General features: G+C 44.1%; 1 protein-coding gene across 1 annotated transcript in view; it reads right to left on the reverse strand.

Annotated features, from left to right (window-relative positions):
• Positions 1 to 13,372, reverse strand: part of LOC116441404 (calpain-14-like) — a 24,425-nt gene extending 11,053 nt beyond the window's left edge. The window contains exons 1-11 of the mRNA XM_032103256.1: positions 12,805 to 13,372; positions 10,592 to 10,661; positions 9,559 to 9,677; positions 8,814 to 8,950; positions 7,515 to 7,689; positions 6,748 to 6,813; positions 5,220 to 5,305; positions 3,881 to 3,955; positions 3,042 to 3,205; positions 2,224 to 2,387; positions 1,459 to 1,470 (exon numbers count right to left, since the gene is read on the reverse strand). Of these exons, the coding sequence (XP_031959147.1) occupies positions 1,459 to 1,470; positions 2,224 to 2,387; positions 3,042 to 3,205; positions 3,881 to 3,955; positions 5,220 to 5,305; positions 6,748 to 6,813; positions 7,515 to 7,689; positions 8,814 to 8,950; positions 9,559 to 9,677; positions 10,592 to 10,661; positions 12,805 to 13,143 (1,407 nt within the window). The 5' untranslated portion in view covers positions 13,144 to 13,372. The remainder of the gene's footprint in view (positions 1 to 1,458; positions 1,471 to 2,223; positions 2,388 to 3,041; positions 3,206 to 3,880; positions 3,956 to 5,219; positions 5,306 to 6,747; positions 6,814 to 7,514; positions 7,690 to 8,813; positions 8,951 to 9,558; positions 9,678 to 10,591; positions 10,662 to 12,804) is intronic.
• Between the last annotated feature and the right edge of the window lie 1,626 nt (positions 13,373 to 14,998).

The following is a 14,998-nucleotide window of genomic DNA, read 5'->3' on the forward strand; positions in this document are numbered from 1 at the left end:
TGGTAGCAGAGGATTTTTTTGAGCACCTGTGATCTGAGCATACTGCACGAGCAACCTAAGCCCTAGCCCTGACTTGATGTAAGTGTCCTTCATCTGTCTGGCACTCTTTGCCCTGCAGGCCCTTTTCTGCCACAAGATGATGGATAAAGTGTTGATCCAGGCAAAATGAAACTAATTTTAATGCCACTGAGTGCCCAGTACACAAGCCCAATAAATAATCCTGCTAGCTAAAACTACTGTCACCTTCTGATCTTGGCTGTTCCTCAAAACATTTAGCCATTTTACTCTGCAGCCTCATGGGGAGATGCTATTCCTCTTTCTTTGCCAGTATTTTTCTTACTAATAGAGCAATCTTTCTTATGAAGGGTTCAGGGTTACTCCTCCTGATGCCCCTTATGTTAAATTCGAAGTTTTTATATTCCAGTCAATACTCTGTTGACAGCAGTTCCAATACCTTAGATGCTCTAGGCCTGCCATCTCTCCGTATTGATCTTGGCAACCACTACAAACCTGAAATTAAAAGTCCTGGCTGCCACCATTCCCACTCAGGTGTGGCAGAGCACTGTGCTAGGGCCACACTCAGACCCCCTCTGCCAGAAAGTTTACCTTGAAGGTAACCCTGATGGTGCCCAAGATATTTAAGTCAGGAAGGAGTGGCATCTTACCTCATGGTTACCATGCTTGGAATACAGTAACTAGGAACACAATTGTGCTGCCCTAACCATATACCCAAACTAGTTTTTTACCAGCCCAAGTTCTCATTTAAGAGGTGTACTCTCATTTGAGTAGTGACACAGTGGAAGATATGCCCTTTAAAGACAAAAGGACCTAAACCTTTCCCTGTTTTAAATAGCCCTCTGAGGTCAGGGCCAAAATTGGGACTCACATCAGGATTTTACTGCCAGGGCCCTTTCTTAGGTCCCAAAAGCTCTTTGATAAAGGAAATGCTAGAAACACAGCTGGCCTAAGGAAGCTGAAAATGCCAGAGCATTCCCAGCCAGCCAGGAACCTGAGCTCCCTAGGAGATCTCTGACTTGCATGGGGCACAGGCTCTTTTCCCACCTCATGCCAAGACTGGAAGACAGCAGAAAGGCAGCTCTGACTCCCACAACACAGCCAAGGATTTGGACACCATCCCACAACTGCAGCAGGAATGAAGTGCTCATCAGGTAAAGGCTGATACCACTTCTAATACCTTTGAAGTCCCAGGACAGAAGCTAAACAACTAATACCCCCTTTTAAGGCCGATGAGCCCTCCTGATATGGCTGCTTTTTAGAAGAGTCAGAGGATAGTTCTGCATTAGTAGTGCCTTGCTGTGGTGCCTCACTGAATTCAAATACTGTCATTTGCTGTCAGCCAAGGAACAAAGGCAAACACATCCCATTCAGCATTGTCTTAACAGCTGCACCCGCCCAGGTCCCCCAGACAACAGCCAGCAGTGGTGACAAGGGACTCACCTGTAGGCCCACCTGCAGGAAGAAAAGAAACAGAGCATCTGTTAGTCAGGACATCTGTGTCTCACAAAACACAGCCAAGTCATTCCTGGGAAGCAGAGCAGCTACATAGATCAATATGGGGTTTTTGCCTTCAGAAAACTCAGTCCCTCCACCCAAAATCCCTTCCCCACAGTCACCTCTCCATAATTGTGCAAGCTCACAGCAGCAGCAAGACCTGTGTCTCTGTTCAAAGGAGCAGAGTGGCTCTCAAGGCACTTGGATAAGCAGAGAATTGAAGGGAGGAAACTCGCACTCCTTCTAGTGATATCCACTTAGCTCTGGATACACAGGGAGCTAGCAGTATGCACACATGGGCAGCTGCCACATCATATTAGGAACACTTCTCAGGCACAATATTACCATGGCTGGAAATAACCTGAGGTCAGAGCTCTTCCTGCCCCAAAGTAACGGAACTCCTGGCACCCTCTTCCAGCTATTGCACAAACCCTCAGAGGCAGCAAAATAAAGCCCAATGTGCTTTGAAGCAAGAGGCACTTCTCACTGCTCTGCAGGATGACACACAGCATGCTGGAGAGGCAGCAAGAGGGGCACAGAGCCCGAGGGAGCCTAGCCCTGATGTGTGAGGAGACTGGCCACAGGCAGGAGGAAAGAGCACAGATAACCCTGCGCACAACCAAACTCTTGGCCTGCAGAGCACTACAATCTACAGGGGCTGGAATTTCTCCTGTTTGGTGAGAGCAAGAAAAGCAAAGCAATTCTTTGCACCTTATAGAGTAAAAACCCAATGAAAAGGTGAGGAGCCTGGTTCCGGTGTTTGCTGCTGTGTTTCTGCATGAGGGATATAACCACACTGCACGAACTTGGGCTTTTCCTACTGTCTTCAGCTGGTAACACATTCAGCCAGTACTGAGGGTTCATCCAAAAGTTGCCTAAGTAAAAGAAAAACGTTTTGATGTTATTCTCCATGACAAAATTGATTGCCAGCTTCCCACATGATGCCTGGCATTGGACAGGTTGTCTGGATCTCCAGATCCTGGAAGAATTTGATTTTAAGGTGCAGTTTACAAGTCTAGCAGTGCAACTACTAAGACAGGAGAAGGAATTATATTTCTGCTTATATGCAACTAAGAGCTCATTTTGTTCATAAATGTATCACTATTCCTCTCTCACCTCTGGTGCACAGGCTTGCTGACTTTAGACTCCACCTGCTCTGCTTCCAGAAGAGCTGAGCCTCTATTTTATTCACTTTACTTAAAACACACTCCCTGGAGGTGCTGAGGATGCAAATTTTAGCAGACAAGCTTAATGTCCTAGAGCAGATCAGTGCTGGCAATTGATCCTGGGATCCTAAAGCTTATTTCATGCTATAATCAGCCCACTGCCCTATGTTTGCAAGCAGTGCATCTTCTGCGATAGCAGGAGCCAGTCAAAGTCCTTCAGCTGCTTATTTCTGATGTTTGTGCGGAGGTTGAAGCAGGAAACACATGTTTGTTAACAATTTTATGTTAAGAGGTTAAAAGGAGCTGGTAACTGAGTCAGCAGAGCATCCAAAAGTCAGAGTCATCCAAAAGAGCACCCCTCACCATTACAGAATCCCAGACTTCCTCCTGCTGTACTTCCTTTAACCCATCTCCCACTCTTCAAGGAGTACATCCACTTTTTCCCATCTTCCTGGCTCATCAGGTCTGGAGTTAATTTACAGATCACCAGATCTACAAAATGAATCTTAAAATCTCGCAGAGACATCCTGGGAAAAGAGTGCCAAGAGACATCTTGTCAGCAGTTTAGTTTAGTCCATATGGCTCATAAAATGAAAAGAAAAGGGAGCGGGGAACTTCGAAGCTGCACCATTCTGTGTTACATATGGTAATGCTCATATTTTATTAGGCAGTAAAGAAGAGAGCGTCTGCTTCAACAGCAGCATCTAGGAGTAGCAAATGCACCACTAAAACTTCAGCAAAGGATAGCAGAACAGAGAGTAAAATAATCTTGCCAGCAAAAGGAACGCAGTGAAATTACAGGGGCAGCAACATTGCCACCTCGTGGCAAAAGCTGTGGAGAAACCGTAGGCAAACAGGCAAGCGGGAGCTTCCCGAAGCTATGGTAAAAAAAAAAAAAAAAAAAAAAAAACAACCAAAAAAAAAAAAAAAAAGGCAGGAAAAAAGCTCCTGGGGCTGCCCTTTATCTCCAGCAGCCCCAGGAGAGCTGGCAACGTCCTGCTTCTCCCTCACTCCTACACTGAAGAACAGTGCATGCCATGTCAGCATAGCCACTGCTCCTCACAGCATCAAGCTGAGAGGAGCGTGGGCTGCTATAAAACTTATCACCTATGCCTTGGCCTTAGTGGCAATGTGCTGCTTCAGCTCCAGGTGCAGCCCCAGCACTACTGGAGGAGAGGGGACAAGCAAGACTGTGCCATTACCAGAATTCTCCATCCTCCTTCTTTTTCCTCAGCAAAATCTTCTCCTTCGGGCTCAGCAGCTCCCACTTGTAAGAGCTAAGGGAAAAACATGAGGTGACTAACCGAATGTGGCCACAAATTCAAGACAGAGGACATAGCCTTCCTTATAAAAAGAGGCCAAATCCCTGTTTCTACATATCTCCATGCTTATCCCCTGCTATGCCTTCAGCCACACAAGACTCTTCACAACCACCCTGGGTCCCATGAGATGTAGATACACCTATGTGGCTCCAGTTTTCTCCAGTAGAAGCCAGAAACGTTCCATTTCCATCAGCCAGTGCCTTCACTTGAATGCACAGCTTCCAAGTACTTAAACTGTAAAAATCTAGACCTGCTTTGTTGGTTAATTTTCTGTCAAAGGAGACATAATAGGAAGAGTGTTTGGCATAATGAATGAATGACTAGGACAGCACAAGAGGCAGCTGGGAGTCATTTCAAAGGCAAGCCTGCAGTATGTTGCTCATTATGCTCTTCAACAGAACAGCTGGTGTGCTGTCATTATGTGACAGACATGCATCAGAGAAGTTACTGCTCGACAGACAAGGTGAAAGCCATTCACATTCCCAATGACCTCTGTACTCTTCCCTCCTTTCTATGTCCTGAGCCTCAGCAAACAGCCTGTGCAGGGAGTGAAGCTTGGAAGAAAGAAACATGCTCCATTTCAAAGAGGAACAGGACACAAGTTTACAGTTGCCCATGGTCTAGAATGCAAACCACTGTCTTTCATGGGTCCCAATTAAAAAAAAAGTAAAATAATAAAAAGTCACGTAGATGCAAATATAGGGCCCATTTTCCTCACTAGCGGCTTCTTCTAATCTCATACCCAACTGTATTTCCCTCAAGCAGCCAGGACAGAGGACTCCTTCATAGCTATCCAGTTCCAACACCTTTCAGCCTGTGGGATATTTTTCCTGGGCCCTCCCGTGATAAATGACTGTATCCTGAAACATGCTTTTTTTTAGAGCCTTCTGCACAGCTGTCTGTCCCTTTGCATGCTCTCCAGATCACAGCAACATGGTCAGCATCTCATGTTCATACTATGTTTCCTCTGGCACTTTTAAATGGAAGAGCAGAACTGATCTTGTTGAGGCTGCATGTGTGAAGTGAGCCCAGCTACAGAAGCACTGTCTGTTGGAGACATAAATCTATGGAGTCATTGCTTTGACACCAGAAGGTCTGTGCAAGCAACTGTTATCTTACTGCTGTCCTCAACATTAATTCATGCCTGAAGATGGCAGCATCTTTCCTCCAAGAAACCTTTCCTCTGCTCAGTGTCATACCTTTCCTTTTTTAAACTCACCTGTCACTCCAGTCTCCTTTCCACTCAATTTTTCCCCATGGATTTCTCAGTCTCACTAGGCTTTCTGGTCCATATTGGCAGGTCACCTGCAGAAAACAGTAACGCTGTGCTTACCAAGGTCTCAGCAGTTCTCATCTGGTTTATATCATTGTACTATGTCAGATATTAACAATAATTTTGTTTGTTCTCATAGATCACAGGAAGTATGATAACAAAAATATTTGAACATGCAACTCTGAATTCCAGCAATGAAGAGATTAAGGTGCTTCATCTTACATTCTAAACTGAAACCAGAGACATGACAGATTCCTAATCTAAAGGCTTGACTGTAAATTCCTCTTCCTTTCCAACATCTGCTCATTTTGTACTCATGTGAAAGCCAAGTCCTATCCCAGTGCAACGGCACAGCACAACGCAGCCCCCTCAGGTGACCACACAGATTAATGCCTCCTGAACTGGGATGCCACGGCAGGAGGAGAGGGAGCCAGGCGAATCAGGGGCTTTGTTGGCAGCACACAGCAGAACAGCTAACTTCATACTGTTTCCACATGCTTGGTCAGTCCCTTAACGCTGCCTGGCTCTTCATCTCATCAGAGGAGCCAGACTGACAGACACATTGCTGAAAAACTCCACACCTAAAACCCTCCTGCTCCTCCTGCGCGAGACACAAATATGCCTCATCCAGCTCACCTCTTCTAGCCTTTCTAGTATCTCTTGCTGGAGGTACTGAACATGCTTTCACCAACATGTTCAAAGCCCCACAGAGTCCTTTGCCAACCCTGTCAAACTCCTCTTGAGGCTGGACAAGACAGTCATCCACCAATTCAGGAGGGAGAAGTTCCTACTCTTTGGGACCTATTATTTCACTGTCCTTTATCTCTAGACAAATATCTTAAGGGGACTCCCAGCAATACGTCTGCAGATTCGTGGGGTTCCCCTGCACTGTCTGCACAGGAGCACAGTTCAGTTCCCTTACTCTACCCCTGACTCACATTTCTATCTGCAGTTTTTCATATTCTGGCCTTTACATCCTTACTTCTCTATGGCCTCTCCACTGGCTTCAGAGGAAGGCTTTTTACCCCAAGTAGAAAGCACATCCCCTCAGCCTGTACCCTCCCCCACACCATGTGGCAAGGGAACAGGAGCTAACTCCAGCAGACACAGCTGCCAGGCATCCCCAAGTTTCAGCACATCCTCCCAGCAGCCCCAAAAGCCAGTCCCTTCATTCTTAACAGCTAAGATGCATTTCTAGGTGATGGTCTCAGGAGAGCCCTGTGAATCATCCCAGCCTTAGAGATACACTGATCCATAACCATTGTCCTTTACATCAAGGCCTCCAAATTAAAAATAACATACTTAGAAAGCAAATCTTAACAAAGCACACAGTCTCTTTTAGCCTTAGACTAGGAACAGAGTATTGGGGAGGAGATATTATAGTTGCTCTGATCAATGGTTGAACATATGACTGAAAAAAAAAATTGCTAATATCCAAATTAACCTGGACCCAGGACATTTGGGCTGGTCTTACCTTTCTAATACCAGTTACTGTGTAGGCATGGCCAGCAACAAGCCCATTCTTCAGGACCTTTGTTGTCTGTATACAAGAAAAAGAAACAGAAGGGAAATAAACATTTCTTCTATCCCTACTCATACAGCAGACTCATACCAATACCAGAAACCTGTACTTGTGCAATCAATGATTTTCAAAGTAAAAGGAGAACTGAAAATAAATAAATAAATGGAAGCTCCTAAGAGCAGATTTTGCAGTATGCTTGGAATTGGAGGTTGAATGTGAATGCCCCTTCCTAAACTGTGGATCTTTGGCTAGAGACCATCTCACTTTAAGGAAGTCCAGGAGGTTTTGATTTTCAGAAAAGCAGAGTTTCCCAACAGCTGAGGTGGTAGCATAAAGCTTGGAAGCCAAGATTTTAATTCATGTTCTGAACTACACATCTCTCTACCTTAGCTGTAACTTCATGCCATGTGTGTCTGTACCTCACTGCACCATCTGTAAAAATGGAAAATTTATTTAACAAAAACGAGAAAATGCAGTAGGTCCCTATTCAAAAGAAATTCTTTGATAGATAAACCAGTTCCTAAACATAACAACAGGGAGCTGAGAGCATCAGGGAATCAATTCATGAGCAAAGTTTAACATGAAGAATGTGACTTCTACAGAAAGCCACATGTGGCAGCTTTGATACTTTTTGAGTCATAGTGACCAGCTGAGCAGAGGGAAACGGGTGTGGAAAGGCTTTTAGCTGTAGAGCCATTTGATGTCACTCCAAGCCTCACCCCTAAGTGTGTCTGACAGCCCATGAGAGATCTGCCGTAGGTGGCTCTTGTCAGGATATCCCACAGATCAGGAGGAGCTTCTGCAAGCTTGATCCTTGTATTGACACCCCCTGTAAAATCTACCAAGGCTTCTGAAACTTGCCCAATCTGCAGATCTTCATAGGAGCCATAGAGTCTAGCAAAAAAAGATATCAATATATTCTTTAGGTTATACTCACAGATGACAGAGTGAGAACAGCTTGCCTATGAAAACATAAAAAAAAAGTGTGCAAAAAGCAAAAGGAAGGCTGTAACTCATGTTTAATTTTAGGGGAGATTTTGGCAAGGGGAATCTACAAAATTGCCTCCAAGATTGGCCATAGTCTGAAAGGGACTCTTCACTCGCTGTCATCCCTGACTGCACTGTAATGAGAACATGCCCATCATGACTCTTTGATAATTCTGCCTTAGAGAATGTTACCTGAATTTATCACCAGGCACTGTGCTGTATCTAAGATATAGTGCCTTGAGAGCTGAGTCTCCAATCTGATTTTCTTTATCACTGCAGTGCAACTTGGTCCAGTCTTTTCATTCTAACACCAACACCAAATGAAAATAACTGAACATTCTCACCTTTGTGTGATCTTTCTCTCACTATAAACTAGGATATTTTTCCCTGCTCTGCAGAGATTATTTCAGCCAAATATTAACAAACTCCACCAGTTAGGCCTTGCTGCCTTCTTCTTTGTGCTGATACTACCACTAGAGCTTACCACTGTAGGCAAAACACCCTGGAGAGAAGCCACTGTTCTCACTGTGCCATGTGACTTGTGACATGGCTCAGCTTTGGGGACCTGAGAGCAAAAACATCTGCCAAAACAAAGTGCAATACTTCAGCAGACCTCCAAAATGAAAATCCTTGGAGGCTTCTCCCACTGATAATACATTAAAGGAGGCTTTTAGAAATCACTCACATTTGAAAATCTCTATCTGTGGTGTTTCACTCCTCTGTGGTATTTACAAGGAAGGCATCAGCCTAAGCCAATACACTGTAAACAATGATAACATTCAAAGGACAACCCCCCACAACAGGGCTGTTTTCGCACCTAAACCCTTGGATTTAAACTCAAGGGCCTGGGTTGATAACAGCTACTGCAATGGCAGCTTTTACTGTGCAATAATAGAAAGATGAGAGCCATCTACTACACTGCAAATGTAGTGAGGCCTAGGAGATGCATTTATAAACAAGAACAAACTGTGTAGGCACCAACCAACATATTTTAGAGAGACTATTTACATAACTTGGCATGAGTCACTTACTTAGCATATGCCTTCTCCAGAAGGGCTCCCCAAAACACATTCTTATAGACCGAGGAAACAAAGAGCAGCTCCCCTGCCTCATTCACCGGCAGTCGATCATCAACCACCACGTCAACCCATTCCCCGAAGTGCCAGAACTGTCAGGGGAAAGGAATGAACTGATGTTTCCTTGGAAGGGACCTCCCCTTGAAACAACAGGAAAGACAAGACAACCTAGCTGTGGGCACAGAACAAACTGCTGTGGGTCAGTGGGATGTGCTGACTCACCCACAAAGCCAGGTTCTCAGCCCCACCCAGCCAGAGGAGAAAACAAAGCATGTATCAGGTGTAAAAGGAGTAAGCAGGGACATTAGCCACAGGTGGACTTCTGGGGAAGGAATTCCTAACTGCAGGGTAGCAGAGTTGTACCAACAGGTGGGCAAAGGGGTAGAACATTGGAGCTGATGTGCTCAGGTCCTGCTGACTGTTGCCACTCTTGAAAAAGAGTTTTGTCTGTGTTAAAATATGGGTAGGACACAGCTGGAGAGAGCAGCCAAGCAGAGGTGTTTCCTCAGAGTGGCTGGCAGTTGATTCACTGCCTGCACTACTTTGTAGGAGGGGTGATGGGTTCCTCTCCAGACTGGGATACCCTCTGGCCACTTGCCCCTGGACAAAGGGAACCACGTACAAATTATCTAAGGGTGTGACACAAAACATAGCAGAAGGATATCTGAGGGTCTCCTGCAATCTGGGGGAGCAGCTGTACCCGGAAGTGGAAAATGCCCGCATATTTCCTCTCAAAGCTCTGGTTTTGTGGCACAACTGCAGCCAAGATGTCCTGGTGGAATGTCAGGGCTTCCAGGGCCGCCAGGAACCAGCAGTTCTCTGCGCCAAGACAAACGGACACATGCAGTTGGCTGAAAAGTGAGAGCTCTCAGCCAAGTTCAGCAACATCACCAAGATCCCAGCAGAAGAGCTGTTGTGCTGATGTCTTTACAATTATAACAAATCATACACAGAAAATGAGATGATCCAGACATGTGCTTTACTTAACCAAACCATGATTGGTTTATAATTGTTCTCTCATGATCTTTTCTTTTGGATACTGTTTGGTTAAATAAGAAATTTAGCAAGCAATAACTGTCAATGAAAACATTCTGGGTTTTACTGATGTTGTGTGAGGGTTTTTCTATTCTCTATAGAGGCACACTATTAAAAAAAATATTCCATTTTTCTTTGAAAACATTAGCTTCTCAGAAGAGAAAAAAATTTCCAGTGGATCTCACATGTAAGACTGTACTTAGCAAACTTTGTTTTTAAAGACATAAAGGACTTAAAAACTAATTTAGTCCCACCTCTACCTGTTTTGCAGGTGGCAATATAGTCTTTTATTTTAGGCATAAAATTATTTTTCTAACTGCAAGGCTGAGAAGAGAACACACACTGAGCATTAGGTACAAATATAAAGTCCTTCTGTGGCCTCTGTTCAATTGTCAAGTAGCAACACCACAGACCAGTAAGAGCACAGGATCACCTCCTATTAGCATGGGCAGAAACAACACACAGTGGTGATTTCAGCTTGTGGAGACACCTCTCATGCCTCAAATCCCACCTCAAAGCTTGCCAGCTTATTTACTGAGCCTATGCCAGTAAATGATTGCTTCATCCACACCATGCCAAGTGGAGAAAGGAGATGGACACCTTCTATTTCCATGCCAAGTTTTATACATTCAAACTTCAATGCAAAATGTTATCTTGTGTAAGAATACTTAGATATTTATACAAAGGAGTTTCCTTACCCACCAATCCTTGGCAGAGATCAAGCTGCTTTCTGTTTGCAGAATAAAATACGGGACTTTTGTGCAAAGCCTGGGAAGCACAAAATTAAAAAGAAATAAAAAAGGAAGGACAGAGTTAAGCCAGTAAAATGAGCTGACTTAGCTTGAAAGTCAAAGCTTTTAAAATACTGAGAGTCCCTTTGTCCCAGCAGACATTGTTCTGGCCCAGGTATAAATCTGGTGTTATGTGTTCTGGCTAACCTGACACCAACCTGGCCACACATTTGTGCTTGATTTACGTTGAATTTGGTCTCCAGAGTAAGTGACTGGTGCTCAGATGCATCACCATGGCTTTCCACAGACACCACGCTGAGAAGACAACCCTTCAAACCTCCCAGTCCCGCTCCTCCACACCAGTGTCAGCCAAAAGAGGTTATGAGGGCAGAGCATAACTGTTCAAACTTTCACCCAACCTGGCTGGCATCTCCACAGTTTGACTGACAATTGAGTTACAGACTGATGGCTGCTACAGAATTCCTGTTGCTGTGACAAGAGTAGGTCTGTGAATAATTGTACAGAGAGAAATAATGTTGTGATTTTTTTTCCCTTCACAAGTGCCTCTGGGGTTAAATTAATAACCTAAGTGTCAAAATTACATTTCACTTGGATGACCCAGAAATTGCTCAAGCTAAGTTTCGCGCTGCTGGCTTCCCCTGCAGGCAGTAGCAAAGAAACAGCAAACTCTCAGAAGGCAGTCACAGTAATTAGACACCAAGGCCTGCCCTTGGTGAGTTTGGGTGTTCAGTTTGCAGGCCATCAGTCATAGATGCAGCAAGCTACAAGCCTGCAGGGTGAATGGCAGAATCTCAGCCTGTCCTCTGCAGCACAGGGACTGAAGGATGCACAGCATCCGTTCTCAGAGAGTCTTTGCTCAGAGAGTTTGGCATCCAGAGTAAACAGCAGCCTTCTTCACAAGACAGTTTTAGAATCACAGAATCACAGAATATGCTGAGTTGGAAGGGACCCATCAGGATCATCAAGGCCAACTCCTGGCCCTATACAGGACACTCCAAAGATCACAGCAGAGCAGCAGAACAGTGGACTGAGAGACAGAGGCAGTTTCAAGTCCATTTCAATATCTGAAAGGTGGAGAGACTTGAAGGGCTTTGTAGAGGCCAGGACTCACATTGGCCCTTTTTTTTCTTGCAGAAACTCGATCCTTCTGAGAAATTGTTTAAATCTCACAAAATACGACAGCTAGAAAATAACTTAGCTGGGAGATGCTATCTGCTATTACCTGGCAGAATTCCCTGCAGACAAGGGAATTCTGAAATTCTCACATAATTCTATACACTGGTTTCAGAAGGATCTGATTGTCAATACTCTGCTCAGTGGTTCAGCAAGAGCAAAACTGGCATTGCTAGTAACAGGCCTTATCTAACTGTGCCAGGCCGCTGTCCTGGCCTCCCAGACTTGTTATCTCCCCATTTGTTATGAGAACGTGCTCTGTGACCAGCCCTTGCAATCGGGTGTCTCTTCTTGTGAAGTTCAGTTTAAGCCTGGAACAGCAGCAAAGGCCTTGGAAATGTGAGCACAAGCAGAAAACAAAGACCCCAAAACTAAAACCAACTCACAGACTGATGCTCAATCACTGGCTGTGATAGAAGCTCAGCCTTGAGGGCTGAGAAAAGAATACTCCAAGTACAATAGACTAAACAGTTAAGCAGGGAGGAAAAGCAAGAGGATAAGGCACCTGCCCTGTCTGGGAAAGTAGCAGCCTCCAGCATCACAACAGTATGTGGTCCATGGGAGAGAGGGGTCACGGCTAAGAATTGTCTAGAAAGTCAGAAATCTTCTAAAAGGTCATGATCTTGAACTCTGGGGAGAAGGATCTCATCTGTCACCACAGAATCACGGTGAGATCACTGTAGCTGTGAGCTCCAAGGAAACCAGTTCTCCCTGCTCCCTTTGCCTCCTCTCCCTGCCTGCTCCAAGTGGATATAAACTGAACAAGGCTGGTTATGATTTTGAGCAACAAATGCTTCAAAGGCAATTATGAAACTCCATGTACCCCAGCTTCCAAAATGACACCTGATGTGATAAATGTAATCCCTGGAGACATTAAAGTACACCTAAATTAAAGTCTAAGAGTAGTCTGTTCAATGATAAAACTATTTGCTGGCTATCATCTGTAATCATCCTCTTACACACAGTGCTCAGTGAAAGTCACTTACGTGTGGCCTCCTCCACTGTAAATTTCGGGGTAGTTTCCTTAGCAGTGCTCCTGTTCCAATAGAGCTGATGTGAGCAGGGAAGGTGTCATCTGTGAACAAGCGTTTGTTCTTCAAGCACGACTCCAGCAAAGCCTGGTAGTTCTGCTGGATGGGAGGGGTGTGTTTTTGAAAGATAGTCCTGCCTAAAGGCACGGGTGACTTATTTTTTTTCAAGCACAGCAGAAAAGGCATGCTGATGTCTCCAATAACACCAGGATAATTTCTTCCCACTGAGGATTCTGGAGGGATCTCACACTGCACAGTTCTGCTGGAAACTCTTGGTTTTCTCGGATGAGGCATGTCTTTTCAGAGGAATTCCTGATAGTTAAAATAAGTATAAAAAGTACATTTAATTCTGGCTTTTAAAATTTTCTTCTTAGTCTTAGCAGGGGTGGGTAGGAAGAGTGGCATGCCCAGGAGAAGTGGGGGCCCACCCAATTCTAACTGAGCACCTATCACTGCACTTCCAAGGCTTTAATATTACTGTAGATCTGAGTGAAATCAAAATGAGTGACCCCACGGACTTTTACTTGAGCTTTGAAGACATACACATGGCTATTCTATGTCTCTCTCTGGACTATTTTAGGCTCTCCAGGATATTTTCACAACATGTTACAACATGAATGACAGTCTTTATTCAATCACATTCTGGCATGAAGTTATTTCCCCTCCCAAAAAAAAAAAAAAAAGAAAAATAGCAAGATAACTCAAAGGATAACAGAAAAATGGAATACATTATGTTTTACAAAGCCACGATTCACACCCCTATGATAGTTATTTTGCCCTTTTTGCCTCATTTTGGAGAATGATATGATCTTCCCAAGAGTTCACATTCCATCTTGCTGAGCACCACAGATTCACATATGAAATCTCATGCTGAGGTGTTTTTTGACTTGTAACATTCAAGACAGATGTTTCTCATCCCCCCACTAAAAACACCAAAGAGTGATGTCCTAGCTCTTTTTTAATATTAGCAGCTATGTTAAACATTTGCACCACCCCTTGCTGGGAGAAATCACGACTAAATCTCAGCAGGCAAATCACTTCCATCAGTGCTAACACAGTGATCACAATCAGTTAGTACAGTGTGGACTGAAAAAATTAACCAGGATGCAAAGTTTAAAAATTGGTTCACGTGCCATGATACAGCATTTGGAAGGCTCCCCCACAGAGGAGGCTCTTTGAGACTCAAAATCCCTGCCCCAGGCACCCGAGGACACTGGTCTCAGTCAGGCACCAGTTGATTGTTACTCCCATCGAAGCTGAAGGCCACCAGCAGTCCCTGTGAGAAAACAAACAACCACAGATTGTACTGTTCAACCACACAGAGCCCTCATTTGTTATAAACCCACTCTACAAGTGATCCACAAAGCTTGACCCTCAAGGGCAACCAAGAGAAAATCTTCAAAAGATAACCCTGGAAATGAAATTCAATTTTCTATCTTAGAGTAGACATTTCAGAGATGAAAAAGAATTTAAGTGCCTAACAACTTGCTTACTTTTTCTCCAGATGAAAAATGCTGTCTCTCCCTCCAAACCTTCCCTTTGTACAGCCATTGGCCTTCACGGCTGCAACAACATGATCAACAGACAGAGATAGATTTAAGAGAAAAACAAAGGAAGAAAACAGCCTGGAGACCAGCTGCACTTTATATAGGCAGATAAAACATGTATGAAGAAGAATTTCTCATTTTGCTGCTCTCCAGGAAAAGAAGTGGAGAGCAATTGCCACACTTTGAGCTACACTGAAGAACAAATATTTGAGACTTGATTTTTGGGCATGCAGAGAATTCACAGTGTCTGATAAAATTATTTTAACTTTTCACCAGTTCTCATTAGACTCTGGCATTTATTTGAAAAAGAGTTGAACTTTATATACAGGTCTTGAAATCCAAAGATAATATGAAAAAAACAACGCTTTCAAAAATGAAGGTTGAAATCACCTGAATACGTAGCCTTATTTTCAATAAATTCAGCCAGCACCCCTGACTCTAACAGTGTGTGTTGAGTCTATGATGCTACTTTGTATGTTTTGAAAACCTCCCAGCTGAACCTGCCTGTGTGTTGTTTTAAACTTTTTTCCAAATCACCTGGAAATCTTTGAACAAAAGATGCAATGAAGCATTCTATGTGTCATGAACAGTCACTTCTCAGA

Source organism: Corvus moneduloides, chromosome 3 (genome assembly GCF_009650955.1).
Source record: "Corvus moneduloides isolate bCorMon1 chromosome 3, bCorMon1.pri, whole genome shotgun sequence".
NCBI classification, from domain to species: Eukaryota; Metazoa; Chordata; class Aves; order Passeriformes; family Corvidae; genus Corvus; species Corvus moneduloides.